Raw genomic sequence first — 24,900 nt, forward strand, 5'->3', positions numbered from 1 at the left:
GTCCTTGTGAAAAAAAAAAAAAAAGGTCTTAAAAGTCCTTAAATTGTAACTTTATAAATGTGCAGATGCCCTGTATACACTAGAGGTTTGTGTTCTGTTGAGTGACAAAACAACGTTGCACAGTAAGCTAATCATCTGGGGGGCCGCCCGCCCCAAAGTATTTTGAAGCACTGAACCAGTACTTCTAAAGAAGCTTCTGCCCAGCAAAGGGCCCTCCAAGTTCCAAGATGACACGTCTTCTCTACCAGGGGACCAGAGGATACGAGCGGAGTGAGGGGGCGGTCACTGGAGCGGAGTGGGGTTCCTTCTAGGGGAGAGACAGTCAAGTGGGGTTCCTTCTAGGGGAGACAGTCGTGTGGGGTTCCTTCTAGGAGAGAGACAGTCATGTGGGGTTCCTTCTAGGAGAGAGACAGTCATGTGGGGTTCCTTCTAGGGGAGAGACAGTCATGTGGGGTTCCTTCTAGGAGAGAGACAGTCATGTGGGGTTCCTTCTAGGAGAGAGACAGTCATGTGGGGTTCCTTCTAGGGGAGAGACAGTCATGTGGGGTTCCTTCTAGGGGAGAGACAGTCATGTGGGGTTCCTTCTAGGAGAGAGACAGTCATGTGGGGTTCCTTCTAGGAGAGAGACAGTCATGTGGGGTTCCTTCTAGGGGAGAGACAGTCATGTGGGGTTCCTTCTAGGAGAGAGACAGTCATGTGGGGTTCCTTCTAGGAGAGAGACAGTCATGTGGGGTTCCTTCTAGGAGAGAGACAGTCATGTGGGGTTCCTTCTAGGAGAGAGACAGTCATGTGGGGTTCCTTCTAGGAGAGAGACAGTCATGTGGGGTTCCTTCTAGGAGAGAGACAGTCATGTGGGGTTCCTTCTAGGGGAGAGACAGTCATGTGGGGTTCCTTCTAGGGGAGAGACAGTCATGTGGGGTTCCTTCTAGGAGAGAGACAGTCATGTGGGGTTCCTTCTAGGAGAGAGACAGTCATGTGGGGTTCCTTCTAGGGGAGAGACAGTCATGTGGGGTTCCTTCTAGGGGAGAGACAGTCATGTGGGGTTCCTTCTAGGAGAGAGACAGTCATGTGGGGTTCCTTCTAGGAGAGAGACAGTCATGTGGGGTTCCTTCTAGGGGAGAGACAGTCGTGTGGGGTTCCTTCTAGGAGAGAGACAGTCGTGTCGTCTGTTACGTCTCGCCCAGCAGCCTGCGCAGGTTCCTCTGTACCTGTAACAAGGCAAGAACACAACATGTGAAACAAACAAACTCCCAACGTTTTCACTTTGAAATCATTCATTGGCAATATAAATCGAGTTTGAGCTTGCCAAAAAACGGCATCCTGGTATAAAAGGTTGCAAACCAAGCTTCTGTCCTACACTGGAGACAGTGTAACAACTACCCTTCTCTAGACAGTGTTTCCCAACCTGTGTGCCGCGGCACTTTACTGTGCCGTTTGATGTGTCCAGGTGTGCCGCCTGATTTGACCGAAAATAACACTAACCCTCCCCCGAAAGCAATATTATAGCTACTGGGCTGCAGGCTTCCTATTGTTGCGTCGTTGTTGTTGTCACACGTCTAACCATTAGACGTGCGATAACGACGGAACAATAGACTAACGACCCTCGGCCATTGAAATGTTAATGCAAAAGAGATGCATCCAGAAGACGCTACATTTCGCGCATATGCACGTAGACAGCAGACACATACAGTCCTACATGACCCAAACACTGAGGAGGTAAAGTAAACGTGACGTTGTTGTGATTAAACATAATGTGCCACGAAAAATAGCTGTCCAAGTGTCCATACATGATCGCCTCGTTCGGCCAACACAATATATCTCCCTCCCTCCACAGAAGCGCAGTGATGCCTGATTTATTCTTCGTCGTACACGTGTTCCATGCTGAAAATGGCTGATTTACAATCTCACAACGCGTTGCGGACGCAACGCGTTGTGAGCTTGTCGATCAGCTATTTTCAGCACGTGGAAATATGCAGGCTGTGAGAACTGAGACCCTTCACAATAAAAGCATGCAGCTTTCACAAGTTGGCCCATAATAAAGACAAGAAAAATGATTAAGAATTAGGTGGCATTTCACATTGCATATGAGCTATTTTTTCTCCAAAATGTATATTTTTTTAAAGGAATTCATTTTTGTATTATTAAATCCCCCAAAGTTTTGTTTATTCAATAAAGTCTGAGGTTCTATATGGCTATGGGCTGTGGTACTGTGGTAATAATAATGATAATAATTCAAAAAAGAAAGAACGAAAAATAACTAAAATAGTTCATTTTTTGGAACCATGAACTTTAGTTCAAAATATTGAATGATGAATATATAAATATATATATATATATATATATATATATATATATATATATATATATATATATATATATACTGTATATATTATATACACATATGTATGTATATGTACTAGGGCTGCACGATTAATCGAATTTTAATCGAAATCGCGATTTTTGGATTTGGACGATGACAAAAAAAGAAAATCGAAAATCGTTTTTCCCTTTAATTAGGGCATTTACGGTAAATCTCTCTCGCACTCGCCTGCAGGCTGCCGGGCTACCGTAGTTACTTCCTCCTCTCACTGCCGCGCAGAGAGAAAACCTGAAAGCAGCATTAGCATGTCTGCCACGGGGAGCGATAGGAACGAGGATTTAGTTGCTAAAATAGGCAAGACAATGTCTGTCGTCTGGAAATGGTTCGGCTTCTCCGTTTCAGATGTGGAGCAAATTACTCAGCGTTGTAAAAGTTGTAAAAAGGGGATGCACACGCGCTTTGCACACATCGCTGTGCTTGTATTTGTTTTCCGGGTGCTGGAGCAGGTTGGGACGCTCGTGTTGTTGCCGTCTCTCACAGGCACCGACTTTTTACGGGGACAGGTTTTAGTTCCGACATAGTGGAGGAAGGTCGGTCCCTGTGGGAGACGGCAGCACGAGTGGCTTGTTCCAGCGCCTGGAGTAGAATGGACAGGCATAGCGGCGAGTAGCTCTGGTCCATAGCCCTAATGCTAATTCTACCCTAGCATTAGGGCTATGGACCAGAGCTAAGCAGCGAGTGGGTGCTGGAGAACATGAAGCTTTAATATCAATAGCGTGTCCCGAGCTACTGTCCCTTATTATCGTACAGTTGGGTAGTGTACACTGTTTATTTTGCATCGAGGAGCCAATAGCCATGTGTGTCTGACTCTGTGTTGACTTTGTACGTCGCCTCGGCTAAAAACAAAGGGGAAGCCTGTCTTATGTTTCGCCGTACGACCTGTTGCATCAGTGTGCTAAAACATAGCTGATCTGCAAGCTCACGACGCGTCGCCTCCGCAACACGCTGTGAGCTAGTAGATCGGCTATTTTCAGCACGCGTAAAAATGGAGGATGAGACGTTCAGAAACTTTTGCCTTACAAGCATCAGCTGTCACAAGTTGAAGAGATGTGGCATCATTATTTTTCACATGGCCCATATGACGAGACAGAATCACAATGGAAAACGATTAGGCCTACAGATTCAGTGGCATTACACATTGCAAAAGGGTGCAGGAAGAGTGGGCACCTAAACATTAAATTGGCTATTTTTTAAGAATTAATTTGGACATATTGTAAACGTTTTCACTTGTTTAATCCCAAAGGGGATTTATCTTTATTTGTTTAAAAGGATCCCTGGCCAGACAAATATGCCTTAAAACACTATACTTGCCCTCTATAACAAAAAATAAAAACACCTTAAATATTTCTTTCATCAAATAAAGTTGGGTAGTGTACACTGTTTATCTTTCACTCAATAGGAACAGCTCCTGTCGCAAGTTGAGGATGTCATATGACATGTCCAGTCCATGTGTGGTCCAGCCCCAGGGAATGTATGGAATGCACATGCTAATAAAAAGTATTTAAATATTGCTTTGATGCTCATATTATTCTTAGGAAGTATTAAGTTGTTTTTATTAGCATATGCATTCTATAGGGCTGGACCACACATGGACATATATCAACCTGTGATGGGAGCAGTCCCTATTGATTGAAAGATTCTCTATTTATGAAAGAAATAAAATATTGATATTTTTATTCATAGAGGGCAAGTGTAATGTTTTAAGGCATATTTGTCTTGTAGCCAGGGATCCTATTAAGGTTTGGACTTTATTCCAATAGGAAAATTCACATTTGTTTGCATTTAAAAACAATAAAAACATTTTGAGACAATGCATTTCTTTTACTGAAAAAAAATCGAAATCGAAACCGAAATCGAGGTTTCAGAGAAAAAAATCGAGGTTTTCTTTTAGGCAAAATCGTGCAGCCCTAATATGTACTGTATATAGATAGGCCTATACACCGTATATCTAGGTGTGCCCTGAGATTTTTAGGCTATGAAAAGTGTGCCCTGGGACAAAAAAGGTTGGGAAACACTGCTCTAGACAGTACAACAGGGTGACAGACAGTACAACAGGGTGGCAGACAGTGCAACAGGGTGGTAGACAGTACAACAGGGTGGTAGACAGTGCAACAGGGTGGTAGACAGTACAACAGGGTGGTAGACAGTACAACAGGGTGGCAGACAGTGCAACAGGGTGGTAGACAGTGCAACAGGGTGGTAGACAGTACAACAGGGTGGTAGACAGTACAACAGGGTGACAGACAGTGCAACAGGGTGGTAGACAGTGCAACAGGGTGGCAGACAGTGCAACAGGGTGGTAGACAGTGCAACAGGGTGGCAGACAGTGCAACAGGGTGGTAGACAGTGCAACAGGGTGGCAGACAGTGCAACAGGGTGGTAGACAGTGCAACAGGGTGGCAGACAGTGCAACAGGGTGGTAGACAGTGCAACAGGGTGGTAGACAGTACAACAGGGTGGTAGACAGTACAACAGGGTGACAGACAGTGCAACAGGGTGGTAGACAGTACAACAGGGTGGCAGACAGTGTAACAGGGTGGTAGACAGTGCACCAGGGTGGCAGACAGTGCAACAGGGTGGCAGACAGTGCAACAGGGTGGCAGACAGTGCAACAGGGTGGTAGACAGTACAACAGGGTGACAGACAGTGCAACAGGGTGGTAGACAGTACAACAGGGTGGTAGACAGTACAACAGGGTGGCAGACAGTGCAACAGGGTGGTAGACAGTACAACAGGGTGACAGACAGTGCAACAGGGTGGTAGACAGTACAACAGGGTGGCAGACAGTGCAACAGGGTGGTAGACAGTACAACAGGGTGACAGACAGTGCAACAGGGTGGCAGACAGTGCAACAGGGTGGTAGACAGTACAACAGGGTGGCAGACAGTGCAACAGGGTGGTAGACAGTACAACAGGGTGGCAGACAGTGCAACAGGGTGGTAGACAGTACAACAGGGTGGTAGACAGTGCAACAGGGTGGTAGACAGTACAACAGGGTGACAGACAGTGCAACAGGGTGGCAGACAGTGCAACAGGGTGGTAGACAGTACAACAGGGTGGCAGACAGTGCAACAGGGTGGTAGACAGTACAACAGGGTGACAGACAGTGCAACAGGGTGGCAGACAGTGCAACAGGGTGGTAGACAGTACAACAGGGTGGCAGACAGTGCAACAGGGTGGTAGACAGTACAACAGGGTGACAGACAGTGTAACAGGGTGGTAGACAGTGCACCAGGGTGGCAGACAGTGCAACAGGGTGGTAGACAGTACAACAGGGTGACAGACAGTGCAACAGGGTGGTAGACAGTACAACAGGGTGACAGACAGTGCAACAGGGTGGTAGACAGTACAACAGGGTGGCAGACAGTGTAACAGGGTGGTAGACAGTGCACCAGGGTGGCAGACAGTGCAACAGGGTGGTAGACAGTGCACCAGGGTGGCAGACAGTGCAACAGGGTGGTAGACAGTGCACCAGGGTGGCAGACAGTGCACCAGGGTGGCAGACAGTGCAACAGGGTGGCAGACAGTGCAACAGGGTGGCAGACAGTGCAACAGGGTGGCAGACAACAGGGTGGTAGACAGTGCAACAGGGTGGCAGACAACAGGGTGGTAGACAGTGCAACAGGGTGGCAGACAGTGCAACAGGGTGGCACAGTGCAACAGGGTGGCAGACAGTGCAACAGGGTGGTAGACAGTGCAACAGGGTGGCAGACAACAGGGTGGTAGACAGTGCAACAGGGTGGCAGACAGTACAACAGGGTGGCAGACAGTGTAACAGGGTGGTAGACAGTACAACAGGGTGGCAGACAACAGGGTGGTAGACAGTGCAACAGGGTGGCAGACAGTACAACAGGGTGGTAGACAGTGCAACAGGGTGGTAGACAGTACAACAGGGTGGCAGACAACAGGGTGGTAGACAGTGCAACAGGGTGGCAGACAGTACAACAGGGTGGTAGACAGTACAACAGGGTGGCAGACAGTGCAACAGGGTGGTAGACAGTACAACAGGGTGGCAGACAACAGGGTGGTAGACAGTGCAACAGGGTGGCAGACAGTACAACAGGGTGGCAGACAGTGTAACAACTAACCTTCTCTAGCGTGAACAGGTTGGCGGACAGCTCTCCGTACATCTGTGCGCTGAAGTCCGCTTGTGATCTGTGCTTCACCACGCTTCTACAGCAGGACATTAATTGTTTAATTTCACAAAAACATTACACCTCGATATTTCAACGTAGGCTACATTAACTCCTTTTGGTGTTGCATTATGTAATGCTTTAGCTATTGAAAAATAGCAGATCTACAAGCTCGTAGCGCAGCACCGAGTGCCGCGCTACGAGCTTGTAGATCTGCTATTATTGAAGAATCGTGAAAAAGTGACATGAAAGTGTTTGAGAACGACTGACATAGAAAAAGCTTTTTCAAGAAAACAGTCAGGATTTAGAATCAGGCATGTGTAGAATCGTCCTCAGGTCGAAATGGGTTAAGTTGTGAGAACATCTTACTCGATGAAATACATACTCTCCCATTGAGACCAGCGAGTTCAACCTCTGCTCCAGAGCCACTATCTTGATGGCCATGTAACACGAGGACGCCAACAGGACGCTGACTCTGCAAAGACACACAAAAACACATAATAAACGTTATAGCTGAACAACTGCAGTACGACCTTGGAAACCATAGTTACATGACGAAAAAAGTCAATAAAAAAGTCACCCCCCCCTCTCATACACACACAGACGCACGCACGCACACGCAACTTGCAAGTCCAACTGGTTTGTTGTAGCCTATCTTAAATAAATAAAGAACGAACACCTGTATGAATTAAATAAAGCTGTAGCTGTAGTACCCCGTCTGTTTCTCCTCTCGCCTCGCTTGCCTTGCTGCCCACACACACACACACGCACACATGCACGCACGGGCTAGTAAACCACAGCATGCAAGTAACCCCCCCCCTAAAGCCTATATTAAATTATTAAAGTATTTATTAATTTAATATAGCCTACAACAATATATTAGTGAACGAAAATCTGAACCTGCATGTTAACAATGAATTAAATAACAAATAGGCGTGCACACACACGCTGCTGTTTTCCTCCTCTCCTCTCCTGTCCTGTCTGTCTCTATCACTGTGGTCCGTTCATGACACCGCGACCATGCACGTTTATGACAATCTATTTAGATTACCTCGCTAGTCGCAGTAGTCGGTGCAGTGGCTGGGCTGTCAACTGACAATTATATGAATGTGCAGCCTAAACCAGCCTCATGTGGCACACTGGCACTGGTGGGCTGGCAGCCTGGCTGGGTGGTTTAGCCTATACCTAACTCCGATGCGGTCCCCAATTTTGCGCTGGCACGCCGGCACGGCACATTTGGCATTCGAGCGACACGTCGGGTTTATCCTTAAAACGACGAGATGTAACTCGAGAAAGACATGGCTGTAGATTGCACTATAGCCTACCCGTTGGTTGGTAGACTTGACTATAGCTGCAGCACTCTCGATCCAGTTAACTATTCCAGGAGGGGGGGGGGGGGGGGGCACCGGCATGCGCTCATGCAAAACACTGTATAAAAGACTTAAGCATCTAAACTTGCAACATTGTTTTAATTGCGCAATTTTAACTGCTTGTAAAGTTGGTAATCTCCTACCAATTTCATATGACACAGACATACATCGTTGTATGTCTGGCCTATTCCTGATGTAGGCCTATTCCTTTTCTTTTTTTACATGTAGCCCATATAGGCCTACATACATACTACATACATATACTTTTATATTAACATTTTAGGAGTGAATACATATGTTTCAATGCCTGTGACAGCCACTCAGCTGGTCAAACAATGCTGCTCCGCTGTTCTACGACAGAAAAACAGCCGAGGACAAAGCGTACGACAGCTCCCGACCAGACGTGATTTTTGTCTTGGCTCAAGTTCAAATTCAAACGTTGGCGGAAATCGTAAATGCCGAAAATTGCGTACACCCATATTTTGGCGTTGAAAATATGGGTTGATAAATGAGGGCCTAACTCTATACGATCCTCGCTTCCATTCCGGGTTATTCTGGAAGGTGGGGGCCTTTGTTAGGAGCACAGTGATCAGGAAGGTGGGGGCCTTTGTTAGGAGCACAGTGATCAGGAAGGTGGGGGCCTTTGTTAGGAGCACAGTGATCAGGAAGGTGGGGGCCTTTGTTAGGAGCACAGTGATCAGGAAGGTGGGGGCCTTTGTTAGGAGCACAGTGATCAGGAAGGTGGGGGCCTTTGTTAGGAGCACAGTGATCAGGAAGGTGGGGGCCTTTGTTAGGAGCACAGTGATCAGGAAGGTGGGGGCCTTTGTTAGGAGCACAGTGATCAGGAAGGTGGGGGCCTTTGTTAGGAGCACAGTGATCAGGAAGGTGGGGGCCTTTGTTAGGAGCACAGTGATCAGGAAGGTGGGGGCCTTTGTTAGGAGCACAGTGATCAGGAAGGTGGGGGCCTTTGTTAGGAGCACAGTGATCAGGAAGGTGGGGGCCTTTGTTAGGAGCACAGTGATCAGGAAGGTGGGGGCCTTTGTTAGGAGCACAGTGATCAGGAAGGTGGGGGCCTTTGTTAGGAGCACAGTGATCAGGAAGGTGGGGGCCTTTGTTAGGAGCACAGTGATCAGGAAGGTGGGGGCCTTTGTTAGGAGCACAGTGATCAGGAAGGTGGGGGCCTTTGTTAGGAGCACAGTGATCAGGAAGGTGGGGGCCTTTGTTAGGAGCACAGTGATCAGGAAGGTGGGGGCCTTTGTTAGGAGCACAGTGATCAGGAAGGTGGGGGCCTTTGTTAGGAGCACAGTGATCAGGAAGGTGGGGGCCTTTGTTAGGAGCACAGTGATCAGGAAGGTGGGGGCCTTTGTTAGGAGCACAGTGATCAGGAAGGTGGGGGCCTTTGTTAGGAGCACAGTGATCAGGAAGGTGGGGGCCTTTGTTAGGAGCACAGTGATCAGGAAGGTGGGGGCCTTTGTTAGGAGCACAGTGATCAGGAAGGTGGGGGCCTTTGTTAGGAGCACAGTGATCAGGAAGGTGGGGGCCTTTGTTAGGAGCACAGTGATCAGGAAGGTGGGGGCCTTTGTTAGGAGCACAGTGATCAGGAAGGTGGGGGCCTTTGTTAGGAGCACAGTGATCAGGAAGGTGGGGGCCTTTGTTAGGAGCACAGTGATCAGGAAGGTGGGGGCCTTTGTTAGGAGCACAGTGATCAGGAAGGTGGGGGCCTTTGTTAGGAGCACAGTGATCAGGAAGGTGGGGGCCTTTGTTAGGAGCACAGTGATCAGGAAGGTGGGGGCCTTTGTTAGGAGCACAGTGATCAGGAAGGTGGGGGCCTTTGTTAGGAGCACAGTGATCAGGAAGGTGGGGGCCTTTGTTAGGAGCACAGTGATCAGGAAGGTGGGGGCCTTTGTTAGGAGCACAGTGATCAGGAAGGTGGGGGCCTTTGTTAGGAGCACAGTGATCAGGAAGGTGGGGGCCTTTGTTAGGAGCACAGTGATCAGGAAGGTGGGGGCCTTTGTTAGGAGCACAGTGATCAGGAAGGTGGGGGCCTTTGTTAGGAGCACAGTGATCAGGAAGGTGGGGGCCTTTGTTAGGAGCACAGTGATCAGGAAGGTGGGGGCCTTTGTTAGGAGCACAGTGATCAGGAAGGTGGGGGCCTTTGTTAGGAGCACAGTGATCAGGAAGGTGGGGGCCTTTGTTAGGAGCACAGTGATCAGGAAGGTGGGGGCCTTTGTTAGGAGCACAGTGATCAGGAAGGTGGGGGCCTTTGTTAGGAGCACAGTGATCAGGAAGGTGGGGGCCTTTGTTAGGAGCACAGTGATCAGGAAGGTGGGGGCCTTTGTTAGGAGCACAGTGATCAGGAAGGTGGGGGCCTTTGTTAGGAGCACAGTGATCAGGAAGGTGGGGGCCTTTGTTAGGAGCACAGTGATCAGGAAGGTGGGGGCCTTTGTTAGGAGCACAGTGATCAGGAAGGTGGGGGCCTTTGTTAGGAGCACAGTGATCAGGAAGGTGGGGGCCTTTGTTAGGAGCACAGTGATCAGGAAGGTGGGGGCCTTTGTTAGGAGCACAGTGATCAGGAAGGTGGGGGCCTTTGTTAGGAGCACAGTGATCAGGAAGGTGGGGGCCTTTGTTAGGAGCACAGTGATCAGTCGCATTAGCTCAGACCCCTTATTAGCTATCGTTACAACCAGTTACATCAGGGGTTCTCAACCGGGGGGGTCGCCAAATTATTTTGGGGAGTCCCCAAATAAAAAAATAAATAAAAAATAAAGGGTTTCAACTGAATGGCTGGAAAGTGGAAATGAAGAGTTTACATATAGTACACATAGTACATGCATACACCTTCCCTAATGATTATATCTGGTTTCAGTATTTATTTATGGTGTATTGTCTCTATTATTAAGGTTATTGTAGCAGTCAATTTATATTGGGGGTCGTAAAAATGCGGCACAAATCATTGAATATTATATTCTTTCAGAGCGAACGTTTTTTTTTTTATATTGACACCAGGCCCAAATGGGTTTAAAATCCCATAGCTGGTGGGGACGGAGGCTCTCCATAGCAACCGGAGCAATGCTGGGGACGGGAGGCTCTCCATAGCAACCGGAGCAATGCTGGGGACGGGAGGCTCTCCATAGCAACCGGAGCAATGCTGGGGACGGGAGGCTCTCCATAGCAACCGGAGCAATGCTGGGGACGGGAGGCTCTCCATAGCAACCGGAGCAATGCTGGGGACGGGAGGCTCTCCATAGCAACCGGAGCAATGCTGGGGACGGGAGGCTCTCCATAGCAACCGGAGCAATGCTGGGGACGGGAGGCTCTCCATAGCAACCGGAGCAATGCTGGGGACGGGAGGCTCTCCATAGCAACCGGAGCAATGCTGGGGACGGGAGGCTCTCCATAGCAACCGGAGTAATGCTAAAAGGTAAAGTGACGGTCGTCGCTTTCATATATGGAGTATACGGTTGTTAACACCTTTAGGTACCGATAGCCTAGCTACGTTTATAGAGCGTTGCAGTCCCGCCCCCTACCATGGACCAGGAAATGAAACCCAATGCATTCTTCCCATAGACATTTCTTAAAGTATTTATTTAAAGACGGTTACGCCGCGGACAAAGCCAACTGGAGTCGTGACAACTCATGACAACACAAACAATAGTTTGGACCAAACAAATAATTACAAAGAAGAAAAACAACAAAACCTGCCGTTTTTTTCTTCTTTCTAATTATATGTTCGGCCCAAAAAATTGTGTTTGTTGTCATGATTTGTCACGACTCGAGTTGGCTTTGTCCGCGGCGTAAACGTCTTTAAATAAATACTTTCTGAAATGTCTATGAGGAAAATGAACGGAGAATCATTTCCTGGTCCATGGTAGGAGGCGGGACTGCGACGCTCTATAAACGTAGATCGATAGCAGCGGAAAAGTTAATGTTTCATGGTTAGTGGCCACTGATCTGTCCCACAGAGACGTACTGTAGCCCCCAGACGGTCATACAGTGCAATGTGTTTTAAACATTGTTATAATTTAGCTATTTTTTTTTTCCTATAATTTTTATCCCACGATTTTGCAACCCAGTTTTTTCACCCAGTGCCAATTATCTAATGTAATCCTGGGCGCTACACTTCCTCTGCCAACCTGGGGGGGCAGCGGACTGACCTCATGCCTCCTTCTATGCATGAGGAGTCTAAGCTGCTTCTTTTCACCTGACAGGGGAGAGTTTCCCTGGTTGGACGTAGCGCATGGAAGGAACACGTTATTCCGACCAGTTCCTTTCCCCTCCATCAGGCGCCCCGGCTGGCCAGGGGGAGGTAGTTTAGAGACCAGGATTACTGCATGTTTTTGTGAGGGTACCTACCCTAGGGGACACGGGGAGAACATGCAAACTCCACACAGAAAGGCCCTTTTGCCAACCCCGCCTCGGGTATGGGCACTGATGACGGGGAGGAGGGAACACGCCCACAGCGCCCCCAGCGGGAATCGAACCCAGGACCTTCTGGCTGTGAGGCGACAGCACTACCGACTGTGCCACCGTGCCCCCGTGCCACTGTGCCCCCAAGTCATTTAGCTATTGAAAAATAGCAGACCTACAAGCTCGTAGCGCGCCACAGCTTGTAGGTCTGCTATTTTTGAAAAATCGTGACAATTTAGAAGATTTTTTTATTTAATTTTGAGGTCAGGCCTAAATGGGTTAAGGCTACTGTGGCCTCAGGGCATGCCATCCTTGGATGTGGAGGGGCAACGACGGCCATGAGGGGCACAAGGCCAAACTGAGGGGCAACGACGGCCATGAGGGGCACAAGGCCAAACTGAGGGGCAACGACGGCCATGAGGGGCACAAGGCCAAACTGAGGGGCAACGACGGCCATGAGGGGCACAAGGCCAAACTGAGGGGCAACGACGGCCATGAGGGGCACAAGGCCAAACTGAGGGGCAACGACGGCCATGAGGGGCACAAGGCCGAACTGAGGGGCAACGACGGCCATGAGGGGCACAAGGCCAAACTGAGGGGCAACGACGGCCATGAGGGGCACAAGGCCAAACTGAGGGGCAACGACGGCCATGAGGGGCACAAGGCCAAACTGAGGGGCAACGACGGCCATGAGGGGCACAAGGCCAAACTGAGGGGCAACGACGGCCATGAGGGGCACAAGGCCAAACTGAGGGGCAACGACGGCCATGAGGGGCACAAGGCCAAACTGAGGGCCAACGACGGCCATGAGGGGCACAAGGCCAAACTGAGGGCCAACGACGGCCATGAGGGGCACAAGGCCAAACTGAGGGCCAACGACGGCCATGAGGGGCACAAGGCCAAACTGAGGGGCAACGACGGCCATGAAATTCCCTGAAATTCATGCCCTGCTTGTGAGCGGTCTGAAATGTGCAAATGTGCAACAGTTTGCTATCCAAAAACACATACGAACTAGAAAAAGTGCCCTTCTGGGCACAGGTCTCCACCAGGAGGATAGGAGTGTGTGTGATGTTTGGCAAAATGTTTAGGAGTGATATAAACATGTTTGTTTGTTTTTTGCAACAATTTTCTTCATTTTGTTGAGGAAATGTAGAGCCAGATCACTCATAGCATCTCTGAGGATAGAATTCTAGAATTCTGGCCTCATGGTGGCGCTATAACAGGCCGTTGAGGAATATTTGGGGCAGAGGTTCGTCGTTGGCATCCAGAGAGTGTGTGTGCAAAGTTTGGCATGGATCGGGCCAACGGTGCCGGAGATTAGCTGGTAACAGACGGACGGAAGGAAGGAAGGACGGACGCACACACACACACATGGACGGAGTGCAAAACATACTCTCTCCCCATGCCTTCGGCCTGGTGGAGACAAAAATAAACAATAAAGGTTACTCACAGAAATAAATAGATGAGCAGAAGGGTGTGTAGAGACATGGCCTGTGCAGATTTGTCTTTGTGCGTCGTCGTCAGCGGCCCTGCGAGGGAATGGAAACATCAGAAAACTCCGGGTGGCGGCCTGGGCCGGCCTAGCGGTCCAGGCACCGTGGCTGGTAATCCAGCATGACAGTGTGTCGCGGGTTCCAGTCCCGATCCCGGCGAACTTCACTGTGTGTCTTCCCCCCTCTTCCAACGCGTCGTGAGCTTGTAGATCTGCCATTTTCAGCATGCAACCGAGTGTCAAATGACTTATGCTGGATCTCTTGTCCACTAGTCCCTTCCTAACATTTTAGTCGAGTTCTTATTTGTTGACGAAATTGTCAGTATATTTAGTCTTAGTTTTAGTCTCATCATAGCTTAGTGTTCATTTAGTTTCCATTTAGTTTTCGTCAGTGAAAAAAGGTAGTCGGGTTGGGGCTGTAAACAGAGTGAATGGTGTAGATTGGTACCATTAGGGTTGTAAACAGAGTGAAGGGTGTAGATTGGTACCATTAGGGTTGTAAACAGAGTGAATGGTGTAGATTGGTACCATTAGGGTTGTAAACAGAGTGAAGGGTGTAGATTGGTACCATTAGGGCTGTAAACAGAGTGAAGGGTGTAGATTGGTACCATTAGGGTTGTAAACAGAGTGAAGGGTGTAGATTGGTACCATTAGGGTTGTAAACAGAGTGAAGGGTGTAGATTGGTACCATTAGGGTTGTAAACAGAGTGAAGGGTGTAGATTGGTACCGTTAGGGTTGTAAACAGAGTGAAGGGTTTAGATTGGTACCATTAGGGTTGTAAACAGAGTGAAGGGTGTAGATTGGTACCATTAGGGTTGTAAACAGAGTGAAGGGTGTAGATTGGTGTAGATTGGTACCATTAGGGTTGTAAACAGAGTGAAGGGTGTATATTGGTACCATTAGGGTTGTAAACAGAGTGAATGGTGTAGATTGGTTAGGGTTGTAAACAGAGTGAAGGGTGTAGATTGGTACCATTAGGGTTGTAAACAGAGTGAATGGTGTAGATTGGTACCATTAGGGTTGTAAACAGAGTGAAGGGTGTATATTGGTACCATTAGGGTTGTAAACAGAGTGAATGGTGTAGATTGGTTAGGGTTGTAAACAGAGTGAAGGGTGTAGATTGGTACCATTAGGGTTGTAAACAGAGTGAAGGGTGTAGATTGGTACCATTAGGGTTGTAAACAGAGTGAATGGTGTAGATTGGTACCGTTAGGGTTGTAAACAGAGTGAAGGGTGTAGATTGGTACCATTAGGGTTGTAAACAGAGTGAAGGGTGTAGATTGGTACCATTAGGGTTGTAAACAGAGTGAAGGGTGTAGATTGGTACCATTAGGGTTGTAAACAGAGTGAAGGGTGTAGATTGGTACCATTAGGGTTGTAAACAGAGTGAATGGTGTAGATTGGTACTGTTAGGGTTGTAAACAGAGTGAAGGGTGTAGATTGGTACCATTAGGGTTGTAAACAGAGTGAAGGGTGTAGATTGGTACCATTAGGGTTGTAAACAGAGTGAAGGGTGTAGATTGGTACCATTAGGGTTGTAAACAGAGTGAAGGGTGTAGATTGGTACCGTAAGGGTTGGGGCTGTGCAGGTGAATGTCTGCGTGGACCGACACCTCTCCGTTCTTCAGAGTGTTGAGGAACTGGTCCTGCAGGTCCTGGTCCTGCAGGTCCGGGTCCTGCAGGTCCTGGTCCTGGTCCTGGTCCTGCAGGCCCGCAAAGTCTGAGCAAAAACCACAAAGACAACAACAAACACAACGTGAGTGACTTCCACTGGCCTGAACCTTGAGTCAACATTGTCTTTACACACACTGTGTCTGTAAACAGAGACTATGCACCATTTCACATGCTGTGTCTGTAAACAGAGACTATGAGTCCATCAAACACACTTTAAACTTCACCTTCTCGTGTGTTTTTGGCCGCAGTTACCCTTCCAAAAATATGTGCCACTACCAACGACCCCCCCCTCCACCAACCCCATACAGATTTATGTTGTTAAAAGGTTTTCACAAATGGTGTTTATCCCATTCTGGGCAGGAACCCCTTTTGGTGTTTAAAACACCTTATGGTATACTTTAGCTATTGAAAAGTAGCAGATCTACAAGCTCATAGCGCAGCACTTTGCAAAAATCTTTAAAATGTGGCGCAAATCTTTGAATATATATTCTTTCAGAGCGAATGTTTTAAACTCATAACTTTGCTTCTTGGGGGTCCCGAATCCCTGGAACAACATATTTTCAGATGGGGGTCGGCGGCCAATTACATATATTTTTTGGGGAGGGAGGGAGGGAGGGAGGGAGGGAGGGAGGGAGGGAGGGACGGACGGACGGACGGACGGACGGACGGACGGACGGACAGACAGACAGACAGACAGACAGACAGACAGACAGACAGACAGACAGACAGACAGACAGACAGACAGACAGACAGACAGACAGACAGACAGACAGACAGACAGACAGACAGACAGACAGACAGACAGACAGACCTGCCATCTTGTCGTAGTCTGGGGTCTGGGATCAAGAGCTACTGCTCTGAGTCTCCATCACGTCTCGCTGTCTCTGATGAACCACTCCGTCCAGGTCGCCCAGGTCTGCAGTGAAGTCCTGCACGCACACACGCACGCACGCACACGCGCACACGCACGCACACACACGCACACGCACACGCACACACCACTGTTAGGGAGCAGGTACAGAACTGATGTTTTTGAGTGTTTTTAAAGACGTGGTGAAATGGAAAATATTTATGTTTCTGACACTTTTCCATTCAGGAAAAAAACGAAATAACAAATGAATATATTTTTCATTTTCTGGGATTTTTTTTTGGAGTTAGCTGGTTTCTGCCTGTCAGCAGAGTTATCTATCTATCTATTCTATCTATAGTATCTATCTAAGTGTTTTCAACGACAGAAGAAGCACGATTCAACTGAGCTTCTGTCACCAATATTTTGGTCTGAACGAGACTGCACACACTGCAGTGAACACGCCCTGTACAATAACATCCTGTTAACAAGGTGTGTGCGTGCGTGCGTGGCGTGCTGTGCGTGCGTGCTGTGCGTGGCGTGCTGTGCGTGCGTGCGTGCGTGCGTGGCGTGCTGTGCGTGCGTGCTGTGCGTGGCGTGCTGTGCGTGCGTGCGTGTGTGCGTGCGTGCGTGCGTGCGTGCGTACAGACCAGGGGAAGTGACGCATGGCAGGTTTCTCCAAAGCTGTTCTCACAGGAGGAAACGGTGAGACCGCAGCTCTCCGGGTTGCTGCTCTGAAAGAACAACACGGTATCAGTCCATCAAACACACTTTAAACTTCACCTTCTCGTGTGTTTTTGGCCGCAGTTACCCTTCCAAAAAAATGTATGTGCCACTGCCAACGACCCCGCTCTCAGGCATTATATTATTTTTAAACATCTGCATTACTTTATTTACAAGATGTCTACACAATTAGAGAATGTAGAACGTTAGCCTGTTGTCTCTCCTAATGGTACCAACATCAATACAGCCTGTTGTCTCTCCTAATGGTACCAACATCAATACAGCCTGTTGTCTCTCCTAATGGTACCAACATCAATACAGCCTGTTGTCTCTCCTAATGGTACCAACATCAATACAGCCTGTCGTCTCTCCTAATGGTACCAACATCAATACAGCCTGTCGTCTCTCCTAATGGTACCAACATCAATACAGCCTGTCGTCTCTCCTAATGGTACCAACATCAATACAGCCTGTCGTCTCTCCTAATGGTACCAACATCAATACAGCCTGTCGTCTCTCCTAATGGTACCAACATCAATACAGCCTGTTGTCTCTCCTAATGGTACCAACATCAATTCAACCTGTTGTCTCTCCTAATGGTACCAACATCAATACAGCCTGTTGTCTCTCCTAATGGTACCAACATCAATACAGCCTGTTGTCTCTCCTAATGGTACCAACATCAATACAGCCTGTTGTCTCTCCTAATGGTACCAACATCAATACAGCCTGTTGTCTCTCCTAATGGTACCAACATCAATACAGCCTGTTGTCTCTCCTAATGGTACCAACATCAATACAGCCTGTTGTCTCTCCTAATGGTACCAACATCAATACAGCCTGTTATCTCTCCTAATGGTACCAACATCAATACAGCCTGTTGTCTCTCCTAATGGTACCAACATCAATACAGCCTGTTGTCTCTCCTAATACCAACATCAATACAGCCTGTTGTCTCTCCTAATGGTACCAACATCAATACAGCCTGTTGTCTCTCCTAATGGTACCAACATCAATACAGCCTGTTGTCTCTCCTAATGGTACCAACATCAATACAGCCTGTTGTCTCTCCTAATGGTACCAACATCAATACAGCCTGTTGTCTCTCCTAATGGTACCAACATCAATACAGCCTGTTGTCTCTCCTAATGGTACCAACATCAATACAGCCTGTTGTCTCTCCTAATGGTACCAACATCAACACAGCCTGTTGTCTCTCCTAATGGTACCAACATCAATACAGCCTGTTGTCTCTCCTAATGGTACCAACATCAATACAGCCTGTTGTCTCTCCTAATGGTACCAACATCAATACAGCCTGTCGTCTCTCCTAATTGTACCAACATCAATACAGCCTGTCGTCTCTCCTAATGGTACCAACATCAATACAGCCTGTTGTCTCTCCTAATGGTACCAACATCAATACAGCCTGTTGTCTCTCCTAATGGTACCAACATCAATACAGCCTGTTGTCTCTCCTAATGGTACCAACATCAATACAGCCTGTTGTCTCTCCTAATGGTACCAACATCAATACAGCATGTTGTCTCTCCTAATGGTACCAACATCAATACAGCCTGTTGTCTCTCCTAATGGTACCAACATCAATACAGCCTGTTGTCTCTCCTAATGGTACCAACATCAATACAGCCTGTTGTCTCTCCTAATGGTACCAACATCAATACAGCCTGTCGTCTCTCCTAATGGTACCAACATCAATACAGCCTGTTGTCTCTCCTAATGGTACCAACATCAATACAGCCTGTTGTCTCTCCTAATGGTACCAACATCAATACAGCCTGTTGTCTCTCCTAATACCCACATCAATACAGCCTGTTGTCTCTCCTAATGGTACCAACATCAATACAACCTGTTGTCTCTCCTAATGGTACCAACATCAATACAGCCTGTTGTCTCTCCTAATGGTACCAACATCAATACAGCCTGTTGTCTCTCCTAATGGTACCAACATCAATACAGCCTGTTGTCTCTCCTAATGGTACCAACATCAATACAGCCTGTTGTCTCTCCTAATGGTACCAACATCAATACAGCCTGTTGTCTCTCCTAATGGTACCAACATCAATACAGCCTGTTGTCTCTCCTAATACCAACATCAATACAGCCTGTTGTCTCTCCTAATGGTACCAACATCAATACAACCTGTTGTCTCTCCTAATGGTACCAACATCAATACAGCCTGTTGTCTCACCTAATGGTACCAACATCAATACAGCCTGTTGTCTCTCCTAATGGTACCAACATCAATACAGCCTGTTGTCTCTCCTAATGGTACCAACATCAATACAGCCTGTTGTATCTCCTAATGGTACCAACATCAAGACAGCCTGTTGTCTCTCCTAATGGTACCAACATCAATACAGCCTGTTGTCTCTCCTAATGGTACCAACATCAATACAGCCTGTTGTCTCTCCTAATGGTACCAACATCAATACAGCCTGTTGTCTCTCCTAATGGTACCAACATCAATACAGCCTGTTGTCTCTCCTAATACCAACATCAATACAGCCTGTTGTCTCTCCTAATGGTACCAACATCAATACAGCCTGTTGTCTCTCCTAATGGTACCAACATCAATACAGCCTGTTGTCTCTCCTAATGGTACCAACATCAATACAGCCTGTTGTCTCTCCTAATGGTACCAACATCAATACAGCCTGTTGTCTCTCCTAATGGTACCAACATCAATACAGCCTGTTGTCTCTCCTAATAGTACCAACATCAATACAGCCTGTTGTATCTCCTAATGGTACCAACATCAATACAGCCTGTTGTCTCTCCTAATGGTACCAACATCAATACAGCCTGTCGTCTCTCCTAATGGTACCAACATCAATACAGCCTGTTGTCTCTCCTAATGGTACCAACATCAATACAGCCTGTTGTCTCTCCTAATGGTACCAACATCAATACAGCCTGTTGTCTCTCCTAATACCCACATCAATACAGCCTGTTGTCTCTCCTAATGGTACCAACATCAATACAACCTGTTGTCTCTCCTAATGGTACCAACATCAATACAGCCTGTTGTCTCTCCTAATGGTACCAACATCAATACAGCCTGTTGTCTCTCCTAATGGTACCAACATCAATACAGCCTGTTGTCTCTCCTAATGGTACCAACATCAATACAGCCTGTTGTCTCTCCTAATGGTACCAACATCAATACAGCCTGTTGTCTCTCCTAATGGTACCAACATCAATACAGCCTGTTGTCTCTCCTAATACCAACATCAATACAGCCTGTTGTCTCTCCTAATGGTACCAACATCAATACAGCCTGTTGTCTCTCCTAATAGTACCAACATCAATACAGCCTGTTGTATCTCCTAATGGTACCAACATCAATACAGCCTGTTGTCTCTCCTAATGGTACCAACATCAATACAGCCTGTTGTCTCTCCTAATACCAACATCAATACAGCCTGTTGTCTCTCCTAATGGTACCAACATCAATACAGCCTGTTGTCTCTCCTAATAGTACCAACATCAATACAGCCTGTTGTATCTCCTAATGGTACCAACATCAATACAGCCTGTTGTCTCTCCTAATGGTACCAACATCAATACAGCCTGTTGTCTCTCCTAATGGTACCAACATCAATACAGCCTGTTGTCTCTCCTAATGGTACCAACATCAATACAGCCTGTTGTCTCTGCTAATGGTACCAACATCAATACAGCCTGTTGTCTCTCCTAATACCAACATCAATACAGCCTGTTGTCTCTCCTAATGGTACCAACATCAATACAGCCTGTTGTCTCTCCTAATGGTACCAACATCAATACAGCCTGTTGTCTCTCCTAATGGTACCAACATCAATACAGCCTGTTGTCTCTCCTAATGGTACCAACATCAAAACAGCCTGTTATCTCTCCTAATGGTACCAACATCAATACAGCCTGTTGTCTCTCCTAATGGTACCAACATCAATACAGCCTGTTGTCTCTCCTAATGGTACCAACATCAATACAGCCTGTTGTCTCTCCTAATGGTACCAACATCAATACAGCCTGTTGTCTCTCCTAATGGTACCAACATCAATACCGCCTGTTGTCTCTCCTAATGGTACCAACATCAATACAGCCTGTTGTCTCTCCTAATGGTACCAACATCAATACAGCCTGTTGTCTCTCCTAATGGTACCAACATCAATACAGCCTGTTGTCTCTCCTAATGGTACCAACATCAATACAGCCTGTTGTCTCTCCTAATGGTACCAACATCAATACAGCCTGTTGTCTCTCCTAATGGTACCAACATCAATACAGCCTGTTGTCTCTCCTAATGGTACCAACATCAATACAGCCTGTTGTCTCTCCTAATGGTACCAACATCAATACAGCCTGTTGTCTCTCCTAATGGTACCAACATCAATACAGCCTGTTGTCTCTCCTAATGGTACCAACATCAATACAGCCTGTTGTCTCTCCTAATAACAACATCAATACAGCCTGTTGTCTCTCCTAATGGTACCAACATCAATACAGCCTGTTGTCTCTCCTAATGGTACCAACATCAATACAGCCTGCTGTTGTCTCTCCTAATGGTACCAACATCAATACAGCCTGTCGTCTCTCCTAATTGTACGAACATCAATACAGCCTGTCGTCTCTCCTAATGGTACCAACATCAATACAGCCTGTCGTCTCTCCTAATGGTACCAACATCAATACAGCCTGTTGTCTCTCCTAATGGTACCAACATCAATACAGCCTGTTGTCTCTCCTAATGGTACCAACATCAATACAGCCTGTTATCTCTCCTAATGTTACCAACATCAATACAGCCTGTTGTCTCTCCTAATGGTACCAACATCAATAATAATAATAATAATAATAATAAAACTGTATTTGTATAGCACCTTTCATGACATGAAATGCAGCTCAAAGTGCTTTACACAAAAAAGAAAAGAAAAGCAGGGCATAAACAATACAGTGAGGACATGAATAACATTTTTTTTTAAAAGACAGATAAATCAATTAAAAGCAAGGGTGTAAAAGTGGGTCTTGAGCTGAGCTTTAAAAATGTCTACAGAGGCTGCCTGTCGAAGGTACAGTGGGAGTTTGTTCCACGCCGTCGGCCCGTAGAAGCAAAAAGCTGCTTCCCCGTATTTTTTAGTTGCCATTTTTTTAGGCAAAGCGAGCAGGCCAGCAGTGGAAGACCTTAGGGGGCGGTTTGGGACATATTTCGGCAGGCAGTCATGTAGGTAGGAAGGTGCGAGACCATTGAGAGCTTTATAAACAAGTAAAATAATTTTAAAATCAATCCTAAAAACAACCGGAAGCCAGTGCAATGAGGCCAAGACTGGAGTAATATGTTCTCTCATCTTAGTTCTAGTTAAGACTCTGGCTGCTGCATTTTGGACAAGTTGTAATCTGTCAGTTGATTTCTTAGGCAATCCAGAAAAAAGTGCATTGCAGTAATCAAGCCGAGAAAAAACAAAGGCGTGGATTAGCGTTTTTGCATCGTCCAGTGACAAATAGGCTCTGATTCGTGCAATATTTCTAAGATGAAAAAAGGCAATCTTGGTAACATGATTAATGTGTGAATTAAAATTCAGTTCAGAATCAATAGTGATCCCCAAGTTCTTTACTGTACTGTTACTTTCTACAGTCAGGTTGCCAAGTCTGCTTTTTATCGATTCTTTCTGCTCACTAGAACCGATTATGAGAACTTCTGTCTTATCCTCATTTAGCTTGAGAAAGTTCTCACTCATCCAGCATTTAATGCTAGACAGACAGGTCAACAGCGGGTCTAAGGCACAGAGATCATCTGGATCTACAGAAAGATATAGTTGGGTATCATCATCAATACAGCCTGTTGTCTCTCCTAATGATACCAACATCAATACAGCCTTTTGTCTCTCCTAATGGTACCAACATCAATACAGCATGTTGTCTCTCCTAATGGTACCAACATCAATACAGCCTGTTGTCTCTCCTAATGGTACCAACATCAATACAGCCTGTTATCTCTCCTAATGGTACCAACATCAATACAGCCTGTTGTCTCTCCTAATGGTACCAACATCAATACAGCCTGTCGTCTCTCCTAATGGTACCAACATCAATACAGCCTGTCGTCTCTCCTAATGGTACCAACATCAATACAGCCTGTTGTCTCTCCTAATGGTACCAACATCAATACAGCCTGTTGTCTCTCCTAATACCCACATCAATACAGCCTGTTGTCTCTCCTAATGGTACCAACATCAATACAACCTGTTGTCTCTCCTAATGGTACCAACATCAATACAGCCTGTCGTCTCTCCTAATGGTACCAACATCAATACAGCCTGTTGTCTCTCCTAATGGTACCAACATCAATACAGCCTGTTGTCTCTCCTAATACCAACATCAATACAGCCTGTTGTCTCTCCTAATGGTACCAACATCAATACAACCTGTTGTCTCTCCTAATGGTACCAACATCAATACAGCCTGTTGTCTCACCTAATGGTACCAACATCAATACAGCCTGTTGTCTCTCCTAATGGTACCAACATCAATACAGCCTGTTGTCTCTCCTAATGGTACCAACATCAATACAGCCTTTTGTCTCTCCTAATGGTACCAACATCAATACAGCATGTTGTCTCTCCTAATGGTACCAACATCAATACAGCCTGTTGTCTCTCCTAATGGTACCAACATCAATACAGCCTGTTATCTCTCCTAATGGTACCAACATCAATACAGCCTGTTGTCTCTCCTAATGGTACCAACATCAATACTAGCCTGGTTAATAAACCAGACCGAATCAGCCGTTGGCAAAAAAAAGTTGCCTACCAGCGGATTACGGTCTGGCGAGGCTCAGTAGCACGCCTCTTTCCTACAACCGAGAACAGGTCGGACCAATCGGGACACGGTATGCAATATGGGCGGGCTTTGGTACAGTGACGTTCAATGCTTGAGACTTTTGACTGACAGTAGCTCTGACCAATTGCGTCAAAGAGAAAATGTTCCCCGGGAAATGAAATCCAAGTGGAGCCAGCCCAGACTGATATACCGCGACAGTGTTGTGTGATATTAGTCTGGTTTATTAGCCAGGCTACATCAATACAGCCTGTCGTCTCTCCTAATGGTACCAACATCAATACAGCCTGTCGTCTCTCCTAATGGTACCAACATCAATACAGCCTGTTGTCTCTCCTAATACCCACATCAATACAGCCTGTTGTCTCTCCTAATGGTACCAACATCAATACAACCTGTTGTCTCTCCTAATGGTACCAACATCAATACAGCCTGTCGTCTCTCCTAATGGTACCAACATCAATACAGCCTGTTGTCTCTCCTAATGGTACCAACATCAATACAGCCTGTTGTCTCTCCTAATACCAACATCAATACAGCCTGTTGTCTCTCCTAATGGTACCAACATCAATACAACCTGTTGTCTCTCCTAATGGTACCAACATCAATACAGCCTGTTGTCTCACCTAATGGTACCAACATCAATACAGCCTGTTGTCTCTCCTAATGGTACCAACATCAATACAGCCTGTTGTCTCTCCTAATGGTACCAACATCAATACAGCCTGTTGTCTCTCCTAATGGTACCAACATCAATACAGCCTGTTATCTCTCCTAATGGTACCAACATCAATACAGCCTGTTGTCTCTCCTAATGGTACCAACATCAATACAGCCTGTTGTCTCTCCTAATGGTACCAACATCAATACAGCCTGTTGTCTCTCCTAATGGTACCAACATCAATACAGCCTGTTGTCTCTCCTAATGGTACCAACATCAATACAGCCTGTTGTCTCTCCTAATGGTACCAACATCAATACAGCCTGTTGTCTCTCCTAATGGTACCAACATCAATACAGCCTGTTGTCTCTC

The 24,900-nt window shown here is 46.7% G+C and overlaps 1 protein-coding gene across 1 annotated transcript in view; it reads right to left on the reverse strand.

The window, feature by feature from the left end:
• Positions 1 to 982: 982 nt before the first annotated feature.
• Positions 983 to 24,900, reverse strand: part of LOC306939149 (GRAM domain-containing protein 2B-like) — an 84,223-nt gene continuing 60,305 nt past the window's right edge. Inside the window, exons 2-8 of the mRNA XM_079523663.1 lie at positions 16,955 to 17,038; positions 16,269 to 16,386; positions 15,351 to 15,503; positions 13,741 to 13,819; positions 6,899 to 6,988; positions 6,469 to 6,553; positions 983 to 1,208 (exon numbers count right to left, since the gene is read on the reverse strand). Of these exons, the coding sequence (XP_079379789.1) occupies positions 1,170 to 1,208; positions 6,469 to 6,553; positions 6,899 to 6,988; positions 13,741 to 13,819; positions 15,351 to 15,503; positions 16,269 to 16,275 (453 nt within the window). The 5' untranslated portion in view covers positions 16,276 to 16,386; positions 16,955 to 17,038 and the 3' untranslated portion in view covers positions 983 to 1,169. The remainder of the gene's footprint in view (positions 1,209 to 6,468; positions 6,554 to 6,898; positions 6,989 to 13,740; positions 13,820 to 15,350; positions 15,504 to 16,268; positions 16,387 to 16,954; positions 17,039 to 24,900) is intronic.

This window comes from Electrona antarctica (genome assembly GCF_951216825.1).
Source record: "Electrona antarctica genome assembly, chromosome: 16".
Classification (NCBI taxonomy): domain Eukaryota; kingdom Metazoa; phylum Chordata; class Actinopteri; order Myctophiformes; family Myctophidae; genus Electrona; species Electrona antarctica.